Genomic DNA, 20,668 nt, shown 5'->3' on the forward strand with positions numbered 1-20,668 from the left:
AGTCCCAGCTTCCGCAGAAGCACCCCCCCCCCCCAGCCCCTTTTCCTCACTGCCGCAGCAGTCCCAGCTTCCGCAGAAGCACCCCCCCCCCGCCCCTTTTCCTCACTGCCGCAGCAGTACCAGCTTCCGCAGAAGCACACCCCCCTTTTTCCTCACTGCCACAGCAATACCAACTTCCACAGAAGCATATTTTGCCTTAGCAGCCCCACTGCTACAATCATCAAGCATGCCTTCAGCCAGAAACTAAGCACCTTTTGGGGGGTTACAGCGGTTTCCCTTGGCTGCTGTCCTGCGATCATTTAGCCTTTTGGGGAGCTATTGGGTTCGGGCCGATTGCCGAGCTCGGACCCTCTCCCCGGGCAGGGGGAGTGCCCCGGGCTCGGGAAATAATTTCGAGCTCGGAGCCCTCTCCCGGACAGCACGCCAAATACGCTTAACCTTATACGCTATCGCTATCCTTTACTCTGTTTATTATTAGTAAGTGGGAACTCGTGAAGTGACGTTTTATAAACTAATTTCAGGAGGAGCGCGCACAGATAATTAACACGGCCAATGCATCATCAGTAATCACTCCCTATCCAATCAGTGTTAAGGGGAATCACTATAAATAATCAAAGCAGCCTTACCTTCCTATCTCTCATTTCAACATCCCTCCACCACCCCGTCTCCTCTCTATAGGGGGGAGCTATTGGGTTCGGGCCGATTGCCGAGCTCGGACCCTCTCCCCGGGCAGGGGGAGTGCCCCGGGCTCGGGAAATAATTTCGAGCTCGGAGCCCTCTCCCGGACAGCACGCCAAATACGCTTAACCTTATACGCTATCGCTATCCTTTACTCTGTTTATTATTAGTAAGTGGGAACTCGTGAAATGCTTTTAAAACCAAAATATTTTTTTGCTTTTTAGATGACAGGACAGTGGAGACTGACAGGAAAGTGTTGGGTCAAGAGGGGGGTGTGGGATCAGCAAAGGTCCCTTGGTGGAGATTCGAACCCAGGTCGGCCGCAAGCGCAGTAGCTCTATTTGTCAGTGCGCTAACCACTAGGCCATAGGCTCTGACATGCTCTGATTCTTCTGCTCTTTTTCAGACGGGGCTGTAAGAACGTGGACAGGCTCTAGTTCTGCTGTAGTTCTGGCTTACTTGAGAGGCCTGAGTTTCCCGTCAGCATGTGTCAATCCAATCTGCTTTTTCACTGGATGCTGTATGTCCAACCCTGGCAAAGAAAAAGGCAGAGCATTCTTCACACTGACTGTCTTTTACTCAAGTCTTTTTCCTGTCATCGTTTATTATAGTACACCAAGATTGCTCAAATTAACTCACTTCACTAATCATATTTGAAATGTATATTATATATTGAAGATGACAAATGTCTCACCTCTGACTCTCTTCATTTTAGATCCACTGTTTCAAACCAGTCATGCTGCAAGATCTCTTCGATGACCGGCCGTTCACTTAGATCACGGGTTAGACACTGAAGAATCAGATCACGGCATTCTGTTTTCAGGAGAGAGCCGCTTAGTCATGATCATGTGACACTAATGTTGGCATGTATGAAAACAGCTTTGTGTTGTACTATGCTCTCCACCAGTGTTTGTTCATTCTGTGCAAAGGCTGTATGTGTGCATCAATGCTATTCTCTCACCTTCAGATAAATCTGGGTTGACAAATCTGACGTCGGCTTCCATGACTTGGTTTCTGTCACGAAATGGAGGACACCTGTTCATCATCTCATACAGCAAGACTCCAAGAGCCCAGACGTTTGTTTGGACGCAGTAGAATTTGCCATAGATGAAGAGCTCAGGTGGAATGTAACCGTTTATTCCTGTGAGCAAGACATTTTCAGCATTTAGCAATACTTTAAAACATCTCATGATCAATAAATCACTACATGCTGGTTTCCACTCTCTGTTACACTAAATGCCAACTCACCTCTGTATTTCGTGCAGTTGTAGCCTGTCCTGTCAAGTAGATGACCGCAGCCAAAGTCGATCAACTTGAGCTCCAAGGTGTGTTTTCTCAACAGGATATTCTCTGGATGAATATCGTTATGAAAAACACCATGTTCAACGCAGTGCTGGACCGCTTGCACAGCCTGACGCATGATGACCCGCGCTGTTGTCTCACTCATTGGAGGATTGTTGTTGATGAAGTCCAGCAAGCTCTCGCAGGGATCTGGAAACTCCATGATGAGTGTGAATTTTCGGGGATGCTCAAACCACTCGTAGAGCTGGATGGAGTGAGGGCTTACGGGCTCTTCCTTCATCATTAGAAGCAGTGCAACTTCTGTGATGAGAGGTTTCGGATACCCAGGCTAGAGAAAAGATGCCACAAAAGGTTAGTTTGATAAAACATGCATCATTTTAAATGTTAAGAGTCAAAGGGGATGATCGGTGTCTTCAGAGGTCGTTTCGAGGCATTGCAGAGTTTTCAGAAACTCATTCAGTGAGCAACGTGAGGCGAATCAAACCACACGCGAGATGCCGACTAATGCCGAAATCAAACAGTCACTAGACAAGTTGACCATAGAAGTTGTCGCTATCAAGGAGCAACAGGCAAAGATCCTGGAACTTGTCGGGAAACTCGAAGAGTTGAAGGAAGAAATGATAATGAAAGACGAGAAGATCGCAGCCCTGGAGAACAGAGTCGAGGATTTAGAGCAGTACACTCGGATCAATGAAGTGATAATATCTGGACTGAATATCAAACCGCGGTCATATGCAAGAGCCGTGAGTCCAGAGGAGAGCCAGGATGCTGCCTCGGAGGAGTTGGTTGTTACTTCCACGGAGCAACAGGTTGTAACCTTCATGCAGTCCAAGGGAATACAACTGGATTGTAAACACATCGAGGTTTGTCACCCTTTGTCTAAGAAAGGAACTACCAACAAAACGAGTGTGAATACTACTGATAAAACAAGCGTAATCCTGAGATTTGTTAACAGAAAGCACAAGATCGCATTGCTAAAACAAGGAAGAAAGCTCAAAGGAACGAACGTATATATGAACGATCATTTGACTAAACGAAATGCAGATATCGCCTGGAAAGCACGTCAGTTAAGAAGAGAGAAGAAAATACAAAATACCTGGACGGCGAATTGCAAAGTGTTCATCAAGCTCAACGGTACTCCGGAGAATGCCAAAGTAGTGGTAATTAAAAACATCGAGGAGCTGAACAAGTATGCACAAAGGTAATTCCATGCACGTGACACACACTGACACAGGCCTAAAACAGGCTTCTGATGTCACTTGCCACACAATCCAATTGATAAATGATTATGATCATGTACAGTTGAAAGTTTCTCAATACACTGAGTATCAGCCACAAGACTTGGAACATGATGTAGATCCGGATAATAATTTCCTCCTTGATATAAATGAAAACTGTCACTATTACACTGATGAACAGTTCAATCAGAATATTGTCAATAAGGGTAATCTATCAATCATTCATTTCAATAGCAGAAGCCTCAATATGAATTTCAAGGATATAAAAGACTATTTGCACACTTTTTCACATGCATTTAACATCATTGCAATGTCAGAGACTTGGATTAACAGCGAAACTGTGGCAGATTTTGAACTGGATGGTTATGAACTTATTAATGTAAACAGGCAAAATAAGGGCGGTGGAGGTGTTGCGATTTATGTGGATAACACTCTGAGATTCAAAGTTCTACATGATATGACAACTGTGGTTGACAACTTACTTGAATGCTTATCAATCGAACTGTGCATGGAGAAAAGTAGAAATGTCATTATAAGTTGTGTTTATAGAGCGCCAGGTACTAACATTTATGATTTTACACAGTGGATAGAGGGCATGTTTTCAAATAAAAGTAATAAAGCTGTTTTTATTTGTGGAGATTTTAACATTGACCTGTTAAATCCCTGCAAAGTTAAAGCTATTGATGATTTCATCGATACAATGTATAGTTTGAGCCTATTTCCAAAAATCACCAGACCCAGCCGAATTACATCCCACTCAGCTACACTAATCGACAATATATTTACTAATGATATTGAGAATAAAACAGTGAGTGGGCTATTGATCAAAGATATTACTGATCACCTGCCAGTCTTTCTGGTATTTGGTGGAAATTACTTGACAAAAAGATTAGACTGGTCCAAACAAACTCAATACAAAAGAATAAGGTCAGAAGAATCTATCAATTCATTTAATCATGATTTGCTTGGGCAGAGTTGGGATGTAATTTATGAAATTGGGGACGTTAATAGTGCTTATGAGACCTTCCTAGAAATGTTTAGTGCATTGTATGATAAGAATTGTCCATTAAGAGAGTTGAATAAAAAAAATAATGCTGGTTGTCCATGGATCACAAAGGGATTACAAAATGCCTGTAAAAAGAAAAACACTCTTTACAGAGAATTTGTAAGTGTGAAAACAAAAGAAGCTGAAATCAGATATAAAAATTATAAGAATAAGTTAACTAGTATTATAAGAAAAAATAAGAAGGATTATTATAAGAAATTACTAAATGATAATAAAAATAACACTAAAGGAATTTGGAAAACATTAAACAGTTTAATAAGAAATGGTGATACATCAACCAACTATCCCAAGTACTTTATTGATGATGGTAAAGAAATCTATAATACTGAAGATGTTGCCAATAGCTTTAACAAATTTTTTGTCAGTGTGGGGCCTGGTCTTGCTGACAAAATCCCAGATCCTGGGGCAGCTGGTAGGGAAATGGAGGAGCTGTTGGAGAGAATTCCTAACTCAATGTTTTTGTGTGGTGTGGAGGAAATGGAAATTTTAGATATTGTTAACAATTGTAAAAACAAATTCTCCACTGATTGGAATGGAATTGATATGGCATTAATAAAACAGGTCATTATGGGAATTTTAAAACCACTAACTTATATATGTAATTTATCTTTTCAAACTGGCACCTTTCCAGATGCAATGAAAATAGCCAAAGTTATACCTCTGTTTAAAACCGGGAGCAAACACCACTTCACAAACTATAGGCCAGTTTCTTTACTACCACAGTTCTCAAAAATACTAGAAAAACTATTTAATAGCAGATTAGATGCATTTTTAGAAAAGCACCAGCTACTAGCTGAAAGTCAATATGGTTTTCGCTCAAATAGATCCACATCTCTTGCATTAATTGAATCTGTAGAGGAAATTACAAATGCAATTGATAAGAAACATTTTGCACTAGGATTATTTATTGATTTAAAAAAAGCATTTGACACAATTGATCATGATCTATTAATTTTTAAATTAGAACGGTCGTATGGCATCAGGGGAGTAGTACTAGATTGGATCAAGAGTTATCTAAATATGAGGCGTCAGTTTGTGAAATTGGGGGATTGCTGTTCTTCATGTCTGGACATTGCTTGTGGGGTCCCCCAGGGGTCAGTACTGGGGCCAAAATTGTTTATTTTATATATCAATGATATGTGTAAGGCATCTAAGATATTGAAATTAGTTCTATTCGCTGATGACACTAATATTTTTTGTTCAGGAAATGATTTAAGGCAATTGCAGGAGGTCATTATGAAAGAAATGATCAAATTAAAAACATGGTTTGATTATAATAAATTGTCTTTAAACTTGTCTAAGACAAAATTTATGCTGTTTGGAAATTATAGAAATGATAAGGTACATATAGCAATTGACGGGGTGGTTATTGAGAGAGTATCTGAAATAAAATTCCTTGGAGTCACTATTGATGATCAAATGAATTGGAAATCACATATTAAACATCTTCAAAATAAAGTATCAAGGAGCATCTCAGTAATTAATAAAGCAAAATCATTTCTTGATCATAACTCACTCCACATTCTCTACTGTTCACTAGTATTACCATATTTAACCTACTGTGTTGAAGTCTGGGGCAATAATTATAAGAGCACACTGTACCCATTAACTGTTCTTCAAAAAAGAGCAGTGCGAATCATTCACAAGGTTGGATACCTGGATCATACTCATTCACTTTTTCTACAGTCAAAAATGTTGAAATTTACTGACATTGTACAATATCAAACTTTACAAATAATGCATAAGGTTAAAAGTAATAAGCTTCCAGGGAATATTCAACAATTATTTGATTTAAAAGAGGGGCATTATACTTTAAGGGGACAATTTAATTTCAAAAGGCTTAGAAACAGAACAACTATAAGAGGTTTCAGCTTATCAATTTGTGGGGTGAGGCTATGGAACAGTTTGAATGTGGAGTTAAAGCAATGTCCAAACATAATACAGTTCAAAAAAAGGTATAAACAGATGGTTTTCCAGCAGTATAAGTATGAAATTGGGTGGTAAGGTGGAGATGTTGTGGCTGTTTGTGCATCTATGTATGTTCATGCTTGTGCTGTTTGAGCATTTATGGATGAAGACTTGTGAATAGGGCATATGGATGTTTATGTATATATGGAAATTTGTATGTATTATGTATGTGGGTATGTTTGTATATGTGTATGTATATTTGCATATATAAAGATGTGTATGTATATGTGTGTGTATTTATGTGCAGGTATATGTATATATCTGTGTATATGTTTGGGGGTGTATATGTTTGTATACAGTATATGTATGTATATACTTCAGCTCTAGTAAATACTAACTAGTAACTTGTTTTCCTTCAACTGTATGATTTAGTGAGAGGGGGTGGGATTAAAAAAGTGAAAACTTCTTCCCACTCCTTTTCAAATATGCTAAGAAGAAAAAAAGAAAGAAAAAGAATATATATAGGAAGATCGTTGTTTTTTTTGCTGTCTTGTTGACATGTTTCTTGCATATTTGAAATAAAAAAAAAAAAAAAAAAAAAAAAGGTTTTTGCTGCTTAATCTACAATAATCAGCTCTTAAACAACTAAACACATATTATGTTTTGCCAACTTACAATTTGAAGATACTGATCCTGTGGAGTCTTGCGAATACGTTTGATGGCAACCTGCAAAAACACAGATGAGCATATTGAACACCTGACCTTACCTTGACCACGAAGAATTGAGTATTTAAGTATTAAACTATATGTAGGTGCTTTAAAAACACAGTGGATACAGATTTTAATGTACAGTAAGAGCAAAATGTTTGTCTACCTTCTTGCCATCAGAAATTCGGATGCCCTCATAGACCTTGCCATAGCCTCCTCGTCCAATAATCTTTTTCACTCTATAGCGAGAGCGAATGGATTCTGAAAGAAACACACAAAAACATGAGAACATATAAGTGGCATAAAATGCTTTAAGCAGTATAACAAATTCTTCTGTTTTCGTTTTCAAGATTTGTAATAACTTACAAAGTCATTTGCATAAACACTTTACATTTGACAAACTACATTTTAGTTAATTCCTAACACAGTTTTAATTTATATAACTGGTGCCTTGAGACAATAAACCATATTAATATAGACAAAATAAGACATGTTAATTTTTGCTTCAATCAAATTTATCTTGTTATAATGATCACAGACTTACCATTAGTTGGGATGAAGTCTAAGGACTCTGGGGCAGGTGACGGCTCAGGATCATCCAGCTCTGGCTGAGGAGGCACAATAGGCTCCACTTTATTCTTGGAGCGGAAAGGACGCTTGACAGCCTTCCACACTCTCCTGAAGAAAGAGCGGACTCCTTTCCCTTTCTTAGGCTCTTCTGTGGCCTTTTGTGGAACTAAAATCAACCAATTTGAAAACACAACTATTAGAGATATTCTCTGACATTGGATTAAATAATTAGTTGACAGTTTATACCTACATGAATGTCACTGTTTGTAATGAATTTTTTTCTCACCTGAAGCCTCCAATCGCAGCCTCTCCATACTGTCCTTAGAGATGATGTTGGGTGTAGAGTCATCTACGTTGGACAGTGCCTTTAGTCTCAGGCAAGCTGAAGCCTCCACTGACTCAACAGGAAGTTCACCTGGAAGTACAAAGCTACTCTCCTCTTGGTAGCTATCGGAGCTGGAGAGATGGTCATCGTTCCACACGTCCAGGATGTCCACAGTTCCTCTCTTAATGATGCTCGTGCCTACGCTAAAGCACAGCATATCCTGGCTGCTGAGGCTCAACAGTTCCAGGCTCTCCACACTCTCTTTAGAGATGGACAAATTGACATCTGGTGTAGAGATGTCCAGCTCTGGTTGAGACTCCACTGTGTCCTGGGAGCAGCAGAAGGGGAGCTTCGCAGCCGTACATATTTTCCTGAAGAAGGAGGGCATGGTTTTCTTCTTCCTCCAGCTTGTATGTTGTTCTTAAAGTAGGAAAAACAATTACTAAAAAAATACTATGAGCGAAAAATATGACCCAAGGTTATTATCATGAAGTAAAACTTAAACATTTTATTTGCCTTGGCTCCTAACTGTATATATAGTACTATTAAAATACAAGGTAATTAGCATAACTTTTTATTGACATTTTCCAAACAGATAGGCCTACATTAGTCAATGTATAATATTTACTACATTTTAAAATTGACCAAAGCATGAGTTGACCACTACCAGCAGACATCGAATGCTACGTTCTCTAATGCTAAAGCAAATATAACAGGAACACAACAGATATATAACTCCTAGCCCCACTCTAAACCATCTATTTTATCTTGTTTTCCTGAATTTGTGAGGTCTGTGTCAATCACAGTGTAAGTTTCAAACATAATTTCAATCTCACCTTTCGAGCTCGTCTCCACAGAAGCCTCCGTGACACTTTGGAGGCTCAAATGGCTCTCTGCACCCTCCTCAGAGATGGACGATAGTCTTAAAGACATAATATCGGGTGCAGATTTATCAAATTGGCACAGGGTGTTTCTCTGTGTGCAGTTCAGCTCGCTGTGTAGACTCTGTACGGTCCGGAGACTACGTTCAGACTCTTCTTCACAACTGTGCTTTCAGAAATGAAGATTGTCAGCAGATGATTTCACTCGTGAAATTCGTCTTTTGACTAAACATTCAACTTTCACATAACAACATAAACATAACATAAACAACTTTCACAGGATATTCAATAGCGTATTCAAGATTTGCGTTTGTCAACAGAATTTCTGCGGTCTCCAGGTGATGTTTGTAAACAGAACAGAACTGTTTACTTTTAAAAGGCAAGTCTCGCGATACGTGAAAGGCCAAATGAATGCTCGAGACTGGCACCGCATTTAATAACTAATGTGACTCTAAAACTGTGGAGTCGTTAATGTATGAAATATAACCCGACATCTATCCCCTATTCACACGAATATCACAGTGAGAGTGACTTAAATAAAATAAATTAAATATATAAAACGGCCACGTCACTACCAGTGGTGGACAGTAACTTAAGTTCCTTTTTTTTAAGTATCTGTACTTTACTGTTTTTATTTTGAGTAACTTTTACTTTTAGTTCATTACATTTCATAAAACATACCGTTACTCCTCATAAAGCACGTGCTCCGAGACGCAGAAGCGGTGTCTGAATTATGAACAAAATGATTCTTTTCAATGAACCTGTTAAATCGGTTCGCAAATCCCACCAAACGATTCATTCACGAATTGGACTGATCCGATCGCAGCTGTTCTCGAGTCGATAACTCACTGATTCAAATGAGCCGTTTAGAGCGAGTCTCAACTGAATTCACTCGTGAGAACCGGGAGATCTTGTGAGCGCGCGCGCGCGACCGATACTGCGAAAAGTAAGTTACTAATGTCGAATTTTAGGATTAATTTTTGTAACTGAAAATCATATTGAGGTCAAAACTGTCAGTTGTTTATAAACTAAATCTGCTTTAAATGGTTATCTAGTTAAGCCTACTGAAAGCTTGAATGCAGGTCAACACCAGTTTAGGTCAAAAAACGAAACATTATAATGACAGATTAAATAAAATAACTCATGCACGTTCATATTCCCCGCTGCTGTAACGTTAGCAGTTTTATTAAAATGCCTTATGTGACGTCTGTTTTTATGTTGTTTATCAACGGTATACATGTGTATATTGTTTAGATCAACTAGCCAAGTAGACTGAATGTTTATTCATAATATATTCTGAAAATAATAAGTAAATACTGATAGCTGATAACAACAGTTGGGAATTTGGCCGGGGGGTGTTTTTACACCACAGACTAGATTTTAGAAGAAAAAGACTTATGAAAATATAATTATATTTTCCTTAAAATGTTCTTTCTAAATGTAGGCCTTATTCTCATGCCATTGTCTCCTTCTGCAATACAACAAGCTTTAAAACACTTCTTTCTTACTGGTGAAAATTAGGTGGTCAAATCAGTTTTCTCTTACATCGCTGTGTAAGCTTCACAGTGAACATCACTACATCACTTTCATCAATGTAATCAATATCAACAACAAAAATATATCTTGACTCCATATAATGGTTATTTTGGGAAATTCCCAGGTATTTTGAGCAGTAGGATTATATTAAAAAAAGGTGCTAATATAAACTTACATTAAGTAGCCTGCATAAAATTGCAGTACTTTTTTTTTTTTTACTTAAAAAAACATAAAAAAATGTACATAAAAAATCAAGTAGTTAATTAGTAAAAAAAAATGTATATGTAATAATATTAATAATAATGAAATTGCCAATCGTTCATTGTTTTCTCCATTTAATACAAATACTGTAGGAATAAAGCATGTGATTTAGGGCAGTTGTTTATTAAGAAAAATCAAAATTCCTTTGATCTTTTGACATATAAGTGGTTATCCTACTGTAAAACATTATTTAAGTTTTAGAACTCAAAACTTTATTGTTATTGAAGTGAAACAGTTTAACAGTTTCAAACCTGCAATATGAGGTAGGCCTAAAGTGTTATATTATGTAAAATTAAATAAAATACTGTATAGTACATAGGAGATAAAGCAGATTACACAGAAAAATAAGTTCATTAATACAAACTTAAATATGTTACACTGTATATGATGTACTGTAAGCTTTACAAAGTAAACTTTTCCAGCCTCAACCATCAACCTGTTGACCATTTCTGGCTTCAGTCCTGTCCTGCTAAATGTGATGACATTGCCCCAAGTGCTGAATGTCCTCTCAGAGAGCAAACTTGTGGCAGGGATGCATAAGTACTTTACCAGACAACTCACACATGGGAAATTAGATCCATGAAATAGTCACCACTCCAAACGATCAGTCTCACTGTCTGGTGCCATTACCAGAATGCAGCTGTTCAGCTTTTGCTCAATGATCTGCTTCTGTGAACGTGAGGAAGATGCACTGCTGGTCTTCTTGAAGGAGCTACCGAGGCTCTTCTTGAGCTTCTTGGCTGATGGTAGTGGAGTAGTGACTGCTTCTCTCTCTCTTTCAGGTTGATCCTCTGCAAGAGACGATTCTACAGGGCAGTGTTTTCCACCAGGAGGGCTTCTGTCTCTGAGGCAGCTCTCACCTTAATGTCCTCCAGCTTCTCAGTGGACATGTACATGGTTTTGAATCTTGGGTCCAGAAAGGTAGCCATAGTGAGTAGCTCATCTGTTTCAGGGTCAGTATAGGCTACTTGTCAGTCAAATACTCGAACCTTAGTCTAGATCTCCTGGGTCAGTTCGGTATCACCCTCTTTTGGATTCAGAACCTCTGTATTTAACAGATGGGTGACAGGCTTCAAATAGGACGTGTCCTTACTATGTTTCTGGGCCTGGGAACATTTCAATTACGCTGTCTATGCAGGGCTCTTGGATTTCCTAAAAAATGTTTTAATTTGTGTTCTGAAGATGAAAGATCTTACGGGTTTGGAATGGGTTTAACTCAGTACTTGTCTTGTGTTCTTTTTTAATATTTTTGTTCTCCTTTTACCCTTTTCCATTCACCAATACAACAAATTGCTGTAAGTGTATACCCACAGTACTGGACAATAAATGTGATTCTGATTTCTAGACTAGAATGCTCAGATTAAAAAAATATATTTATCTTACATGACTGATGTGAGCTGTATTGTTTTCTTTATAATAAGCATCATAAATGTAGGCTACAATCTTGAAATTTACCAATAGCACTGTGCAGCCTGTGTTTGAAACACCCAACGTTAGAAACACAGCAGCTTTCCTGTGGCTGTTTTGGAATTATTTTTGTTGGTAAAATAGCAGAAGATATGATTATCTGTATGGCTCTGATGGCTAGAACTGCCAGTGCTATCATTTTTAGGACGTGGACAGGCTCTGATTTTACGGGGTGCTCTGAGCTCTCTAGTTTTGCTGTAGTGGGCTTACATGAGGGGCTTGTGTTCCCCTCAGCCTATCTGAATACAATGTGTTGAAACCAGGAGGCTTTTTTGGATGATTTATACCCAACCCTGGGAAAGAAGAAGCCACACTGTAAAAAGTTTGCTGTAAATTTTACAGTAACTTACTGGCAGCTGGATATGTTTACAGTATTATTACTGTAGTTGCATTTACAGTACTAAAAGGTCTTTACTGTATCTTCAATTACAGTATCAGTACTATAGAGTTTATTTTCATTTAAACATTTTTTACCTGTAAAAACAATCTAATTGTGGTACAGCACTGTAATTCAAGATTTTTACCACCCCATCTCCATAAAAATCACAATAACTGAATTAGTTCTGATAATATTCTTTTTATTTGTTAAACATTTTCTTTTTAAAAGTACAAATTACAGATGTTGACCTCTAGGATACAGCAGAAAAAAGGGCATCACCACAGTCCCCTGGAGACTTTGTATCATGGCAAACATACACATACTGAAAAGCAAAAATAAGTAAGTACACTACCAGTCAAAAGTTTTTGAACACTAAGATTTGTTTTAAAGAATTCTCTTCTGCTCACCAAGCCTGCATTAATTTGATCCAAATTACAACAAAAGCAGTAAAATTGTGATAAATTATATAAATGAACTGCTATTTGAATATATTTTACAATTTAATTTATTCCTTTGATCAAAGCTGAATTTTCAGCATCATTACTCGTCTTCAGTATCACATGATCCTTCAGAAATCATTCTAGTATGCTGATAAACATATTTTATTTAATTTAAAAAAATTTCAGGATTCTCTGATGAATAGAAAGATATTATTTAGCAAGGATGATTTAAATTGATCAAAAGTGATGATAAAAACATTCATAATGTTACAAACTATTTCTATTTCAGATAAATGCTGTTTATCTGAACTTTCTATTCATCAAAGAAACCTGAAAAAAAATCTACTCCAGTTTTTAGCATTATAATAATTTCAGCAACGTCATAATAGTTTTTGAACAGAAAATCAGATTATTAGATTGATTTCTGAAGGATCATGTGACTGCAGTAATGATGCTAAAAATTTAGCTTTGATCACAGGAATAAATGACATTTTAAAATATATTAAAAAAGAAAACAGTTATTTTAAATAATAAAAATGATTCAAAATGGTGCTGTTTTTGCTGTACTTTGGATAAAATAAATGCAGGCTGAGCAGAAGAGACCTTCTTTAACATCTTTCTGTTCAAAAGCTTTGTCTGGTAGAGTAAATAAATTAAAATCATACAGTAAAAATGAGTTTGTGTTGTGTTAAATTTTAGTAATTTTGAGTCAAAGTTGACAAGCTCTCTGATGAGAAATGGCAGAATGGGATTCAGGCTGATGCTTGTTCTTTGCACCCTCTTTCCAGAAGTCCATCTGATCTGTGACTGAATGCATTTACTGCCACAAAGGTTGACTGTCTGAACGAACCTGCAAGCACAAGAAAAAAATATTATTTGAAAGCAGTGTTTATAGAATTTGCCTCAGCTGTCGAACTTGATGCTGTATGCATAAAAAAAAAGCATATACTACATATGAACGCTGTAGTAAGAAAAAAACTGAAGAAACTTTTTATTGAAATTTTTTATAAAGAATTTTATGAATGGACCAGTAAGTCACTGATTCAAGGTGTTTAAAAAAGGTAAATTCATTCAGTAATGAAACACTGCTGTGTGCAGAGATGCACAACATGGCTTTGTTTAAAACCGTTTTTACTAAATGGAGCAAAAAGACAATATTTTCTTCATGATTTAAATGACTTAATATTACATTCTTGTTTATTGAATTTTGTTGCCCTGACACTTAGTAAAGTCTGCCACAGATCATGCTAAATGCTAACCAATCTGTTCATATAAACTTTCTAAAGGTGTGTGTGTTTCCTAGAAAGTCTGTGCATATAATAGGCCTACTATGATTAAAAATCTTTATTTGTTGCTTTACAGTAACAATAATCTAAATTGACAGAAGGTAAGATTGCTATTATGAATTTAAAGGTTACAGTAAGTTAAAGATACCTGAAGCAGCTGCATTTTGCTGTTTAAATGCTGGTTTAATAGAAATAATTTTAATGTGCATGCAAACTCGATCTTGTGATGGTAATAAAAAACATTCACAGGAAATAAATACCGTACAAATGTGTACTTTAATAACAATATAACTTGCTTAGGATAAAAGCATTTGAAAAATGCATGAATGTAAATGCAATGTAAAACAAAATGTGTTTTGGGTTACCTGATTCTGCATGTCTGTAAAATGGACAGCTGGCTGTAAGATGATTCTGCTCCTGATGGTCAGCATCCAGTTTGTACTTGGAGAAATCTCCTGTAACAGACAGTGTCACAACACCCTTTTAGTCTTACTTTAGTTTATGATCAGAAAAGACAACTACTGTACAGTAATAAAATTTACATTTTTAATAAAATAAACATTTATAATATTTATTAGCAAAACTTGCTATATTAATATATTGCTAGCCCGTTACTCTCTTTAAAAAGTGAACCCGTTCTGCGAGTCAGTGGAGAACAGCAGCCTGTGGCTAATTTGGCTAATTTATTCACGTTAACATTAGTTGAGTTGATGAAAGGGGAAGCTCACCTGTTGTTTGCACCACAACGACGGCAATCACCAGAAAAAACTCCAATACGCCTTATTCAGCCCGCTGCCATTTTGAATCGAAAACGAGGCTGTGAGGGATAGTAGTCCAGCAGCGCCCACTGTGGCGCATTGTTGCGTACCGGGATGTAGATCGTATAGCCGTAAAATAATAGGTTATTTCACATTTATCCACAGGACAAAGAGCTCCAGAAAACGTGGATTGTTCGACAGGACATATAACCTAACTTTCAGGTAACAATATTGCATTTTTTTGAGAAAATGACTGTGGAAAGACTGCTAATTTCTAATGGGAGCATGTTTTTCTTCCTTTAAACGCTTACACAGAGTTTTTCAAATGATGTTATATAGATTAAAATGCTTAATGGTTTGTGTTAAGAGCCTGCAGCTAGGTCATAAGCGTCTTCCCGACCTTTATTATGAAATTACGATAAACATGACATTTTCCTTGTCTAAAGCAAGACAGAAACAAAAAAATAATGTTCTGAATATCATTTTGCGATTTTAAAAGGGGTTGACATCAAACACTACATGGCAAACTAATAAATAAATGTTATCTTTTGATCGCTTTGCATAAAAATAAACTTTCAACCCACTGTTTTTTGTATGACTTAACATGTTGTCTGAAAGAGGCTTACGATCTAACTGCAGGCTCTTAACACAAACTATTAAACATGTTAATCTTTAAAACATCATTTAAAAAGAATATCTTTTTCATTTACAATCGCAAGGTTTTCTTTTCGTGAGGTCTTAGAGTCCAGGTAAACACAGACGGAGCTGAACCCTCCTCAAGCGTCCTAATTCCAGTCAGTGTTTTTGAAAAACAATCCTGAGTAAAATGTTGAGCACTTTTGTGTTCTTTGTAATCTATACAAAATGGAGATATTTAGTTTAGTTGTTGTAGTAGTACATAACATGTTAGCTCTGCGTAAACGTTTAAAGGAAGATAAACATGCTCGCATTATAAATTAGCAATTAGCCAACCGGCTAGTTTCCACAGTCATTTTCTTAAATGCAATATTGTTACCTGAAAGTGAGGTTATATGTCCTGTCGATCAATCCACGTTTTCTGGAGCTCTTTTTCCTGTGGAAAAATGTGAAATGACCTATTATTTTACGGCTATACGATCTACATCCCGGTACGCAACAATGCGCCACAGTGGCCGCTGCTGGACTGCTATCCCTCACAGCCTCGTTTTCGATTCAAAATGGCAGCGGGCTGAATAAGGCGTATACACCTCCGATGCAGACGACATGACAACGAGACCACAAACTTGAAAATAAAACACAAAAGATGCCCTTAACAGCGGTGTTCAGTTTTACCTCAGTGTTTCATGTTCACTGTTTTTACGTCTGTCACTGAATTTAGGGGCCATCTATAAAGTTACATACGACATTGATACATACATTTCTTACTTAAACACCATTTGAAGAGAATTACCTTACTAGCTATAAAGAGGCAGCGTTGAAAAGATATTGTGCTGCTCTGTGACTAACGTTAAGTTTTTCAACTTCGGCTTACTGACATTATTAGCTTACCAGTTCATGTTATCATCCTTACTATCCCTGCTGAAAAAAACAGCTAAAACTAGCCTAGGCTGGTTGGCTGGTCTTAGCTGGTTTATGCTGGAAGTAGCTGGTTTAAGCTGGTCTCCCAGCCTGGCCAGGCTGGTTTTAGCTGGTGGTTTCCTAGCTATGACCAGCTAAAACCAGCCAACCAGTCTAGGCTGTTTTTAGCAGTTTTTTTCAGCAGGGATGGCAGTCATTCACAAGAAGAGGATCCAAAATACACCTCCAACGTTACAGACGGCATCCAGACCAGAAACTTGAAAATAACAAACAAAAGAAGGGCTTGAAAATACTATTTAAAATCTCCACAGAAACAGTGGTGTTGCCTAACGCCTCAGTATTTCACCTCAGTTCGCTGTTAAGTTTGACTAAGGGCTTGCAGACGAGCTAACTTGCATTAAAGGGCAGCAGAATATACAAACGTGTTTCTCAGTTTAAATAAAGTTTATTTCAACTAATATAGGTCACCTTAAATTATACTTACCAGTCCATGTTTTCACCGTTATGGCGGCGCCCTGGCTGTCAGTCAGAAAAAAAGGCTACCGACATGAAAAACATGATGAATATTGTTAAGTTTCCTGTTAACAAGTGAAACAGAAAATAATATACTAACCTTTTTGTCAAATTATTGGTGCAACATTTCTCTTTTGTCCTTTTGCCGCCATTGGTCAATTTTTCGTGGGCAAGTTCACTACTGTAAATTTACAGTAGTTTACTGTAAACGGATTTACAGTAGAGGAGAATTACAGTAGTCATCATATTTTCCTATAATCCTTTGCAGTTTACAGTAAAATACTGTATATACCTTTTACAGTATCGTACTGCTGATATTACAGTAAAATACTGTTCCAATTACAAAAATCGGTTACAGTGTAAGTGAAATTTAATGGTGAAATTTTTATCTAATTTCACCATGACTGCGAGATATAAAGGTCATAGAAAGTAGCCTTTTCATAATAGACAGCTTTATTTGTGAAACATTATGATACATTTCTGTAGGTCTGATTGATTTTAAATTGTATTTATGTCTGCATTGCCTATGAAATTCTAAACACTATTATCGCAATTTTTTCCTGCCTATCGTCCACCATGTTTATTCTCAAGTGTTTTCTAAACAAGATGAAGTTACATGCTCATAATGCTCCATTTCCTTCCTAAAAGAAAGTGTTATTTATTATTATGATTATTTTATTATTATTATTTTTTTTTTGCAGAAATTACATTTGTGAAAATTGAAATTTTTTCATGTAAAAATAATAAGATTTATCATGTAGACGTGACTGCTTTTCTTTGCTGTTCTGCAGGGAATAAATAATATAATACATTGTTCCAAATTATACATAAATGATTATCAATATTTTGTACAATAAAATCGAAGATTTTGCCAAAATAGTTTTACAAAAGGGTATAGTGAAGGCATAGACAGGAAAAGCGATCTCTGCCTTTTGTTGCAAGAAGAGCAGGTGGAAGCTCAGGCTTGTTTCTTCTTATTGTCCCAACCATCGTCAGCTGTTTTTTAGGAGCTCCTGACCAAGGGCATGTGATGTAGAAAAAATTATCACAGGTGATAGTCTGTCCCTGAAGAAGATTTCGTACCTTGCAGGTTTGCTCGGCGTGTATTGCTTGAAAGCACATCGTCCTCTGAAAGGAATCAGGCACTCATCTACAGTTATGTCTGGGCCAGGGTTGTACATCAGAGGGAGACGCTCAACCCACAGATCCCAGACGTCACAGATTGCAACCAGCTTGTCAGTCTCTCATCGACCTGCTCTTGTGTCCATGTTGTTGACAGTTGTCAATTTTTGACAGTATTTTAAATTTCTTCAGGGACATGCCTGCCTAAAAAAAGGAATGACCAGTTTCATCATCCCACAAACTTGTCAAGGGTTCATTGTGTGAGCGATAAACACCTGCGAGAAGAATCAAGCCAATTAAAGCTTCAATCTTTTTCCAGTCTACATCATTCCAGCAATCACCATACATTAGCTTGCTTTCCAAATTTGTAATCTCAATCAAGACATTCTGGACTGACACTGGAAAAAAATAATAAAAAGTAGACTTTATGTCCTCAACGTGAGAACATGAGTACCTAGTCGGTCCAGGTGTGAGTTTCATGATCCTTGCTGCTGAAGCTCTTCCTGGCCTCTGAGGATGTGGAATAGAATTCCAGGTAATATTTCCATTTTTTGACAGATGGATTTTATCTGCATGGCCTTCTTCCTCATACTCCTCCTCTTCAGACTTCTGGAAATCAGTTTCATCTTGTGTGTCAGTAGTAAAATCCTCAGGATTATCTGGTTCAGTGTTCTCCGGGCCTTCTTCACTGTCATTTTGATTCAGTATGAAATCCAGGGTCTCCTCAAGACTGTACCTTTTGGCCATGGTGCGGCCACAGAATGAGCTGTGTGCAGGGCCCAGACTGCCACTTTTATACACTAACTGTGGGATCTTTTCAAAATACTGCTGCAGCTCTTTCATCTAACAGTCAGCTTTCTCAGAGTGCAAAAGGTTAGCTGTCTTTCATTGCATTCATAGCTCCTTGTAGCTTCTTGCGAATCTTGTCAATAATAATTTAGTCAATCGTGTCATATACCTTCTATGTAGATATCAGAGAACAATTTAAAATATTCTCTCAATGCATTCTATGGCACCTTTAAGATGACAGTAATTATCAGAAAAAAACAATACAAATCTCAATCAGCTCTAGTTCAGTAGTCAGTGCACTAGTGAGGGAGTCAGAGTGGACTTAAATGATCTGATTAGACAAACAATCAAAACTTTAACTTACTATTCAGGTATTTAATGATTAGTATATTACATTTAGTATATTACATAAATTATTATAGTATATTACGTTAACCCTTCTAAATGCTGTTGTATTTTAAGATTGTCATTACAACAACAACAAAACATTTGCTATTGTTTGTCAAAGTTGTCATTACACATGTTTGAGTTTGTTTTCATCGCATTGACATTGTTTTGAGCAGCAGGTCTCTCAGCGAGCGGCGATTCGAAACAGTGAATCGTTTTGTGAATCAACCGACTCAATTGACTCGGAGTTTGTTATTCGTGTTTCTGATCTGAATCTCTAACAGAGAGAGAAAATAGGCGCTGTGTGGATGCGCTTTAAAGGAGAAGTCCGGTGTGATATTGACCTAAAGTGTATTGAATCATGATACCGAGTGTGAACGTACCTTGCATATCTCATCTCGGTTTGTGTCCTGCAGTCCGAAATCTGGGGTCATTTAGCCAATGCTAACAACAGGTTGTCAATGAGAGTGAATAGGGCATCGGAGTAGACATGTAAATAAATCACTGTTTTACACCATTTACGAGGCACAAAGTAGCTCCACACTTCACTGGTAGACTTCCAAGGGCCCTGACATTTAAAACGAGACATTGAGAGCTCAGAAAAAGCACCGGTAGTTTATTTACAAGAAGATTTATACAGATATTCCCCTTACGAAATTTACCGTTTGCTGCCATCTTGAATTTAGTCACGATGAGCACGAAGGAAACTACAACCTGATAAGTTGATAACCTGATAAGTTCGATCCTGCTTATCGTGACTAAATTCAAGATGGCGGCGGCCGGTAAATTTCGTAAGGGGAATGCCTCATGTGTTGTCAAGATGAATTCATCTGTTCCCAGGTCGTTCGGATTTGTTTATCAAATTGTTATATTTTTACAGATTTTTTAAATTCCTTTTATTGTATATTGCTGCAGTTATGATTTTTTTAAATAATTGTATACTGTTGCAGTTATAAATTGTGTTGTTGCAGAAATTTTAACTTTTGGAGTAATTTGTATATTTGAATATTGTTGCAGTTATTATATTGTTGTAGTTTTAAACTAAGAAAATAAGTAAACTGCAGTTATGCTATATTGATATTCTTGCATTTTGAGATGTTATACTCTTGCAGATGAATAAATTATTAAAACACTGTTTTATGGCTGATTATTTGAGTTAAAGCAGTGTTCAAAATGGATAATTTCATGTTTTTTTACGTAACTTTCCACATCATTTAAGTAAAGTTCCATATTGAATATTAAAAGCTCAAGAAAATACAGAAAATATTATGTAAAATTACGGAAAAATACATAAGATTATTAAGCCTGTTATTTTACCTTTTTTTTTCCGGCACCCCAGCTGCCGGAATTTTACCGTTTTTTTTTTTTAAGGGTATTTTTTTTTACAGTGTAGTTGGGTTTAGTAAATGCATGTATTTTGTTAATTTTATTTAATGAATGGTTAATGGTTAAAAAAAAGACAGAGACACAATTGCTGCAAAAAGGCTTTATTTGCAA

The 20,668-nt window shown here is 37.0% G+C and overlaps 1 protein-coding gene across 1 annotated transcript; it reads right to left on the reverse strand.

Moving 5' to 3' along the window:
- Positions 1-1,384: 1,384 nt before the first annotated feature.
- Positions 1,385-2,260, reverse strand: LOC141332973 (serine/threonine-protein kinase pim-3-like). Its single transcript, XM_073837931.1, has 3 exons — positions 1,927-2,260; positions 1,640-1,819; positions 1,385-1,491 (listed from the first exon to the last, which is right to left on the reverse strand). Exons 1-3 carry the CDS (start codon positions 2,258-2,260, stop codon positions 1,385-1,387), a joined length of 621 nt encoding a protein of 206 aa, XP_073694032.1.
- Between the last annotated feature and the right edge of the window lie 18,408 nt (positions 2,261-20,668).

Source organism: Garra rufa, chromosome 4 (assembly GCF_049309525.1).
Source record: "Garra rufa chromosome 4, GarRuf1.0, whole genome shotgun sequence".
In the NCBI taxonomy this organism is placed as follows: domain Eukaryota; kingdom Metazoa; phylum Chordata; class Actinopteri; order Cypriniformes; family Cyprinidae; genus Garra; species Garra rufa.

What these genes read in the sequence shown, in the direction of transcription:
- LOC141332973 (XM_073837931.1), bottom strand. Translation starts at nt 2,260, where the DNA reads ATGAAGGAAGAGCCCGTAAGCCCTCACTCCATCCAGCTCTACGAGTGG. An exon ending in CAACTGCACGAAATACAGAG is followed by an intron (nt 1,820 to 1,926) that starts GTGAGTTGGCAT and finishes TCTTGCTCACAG; the next exon opens with GAATAAACGGTTACATTCCA. An exon ending in CAACCCAGATTTATCTGAAG is followed by an intron (nt 1,492 to 1,639) that starts GTGAGAGAATAG and finishes TCCTGAAAACAG; the next exon opens with AATGCCGTGATCTGATTCTT.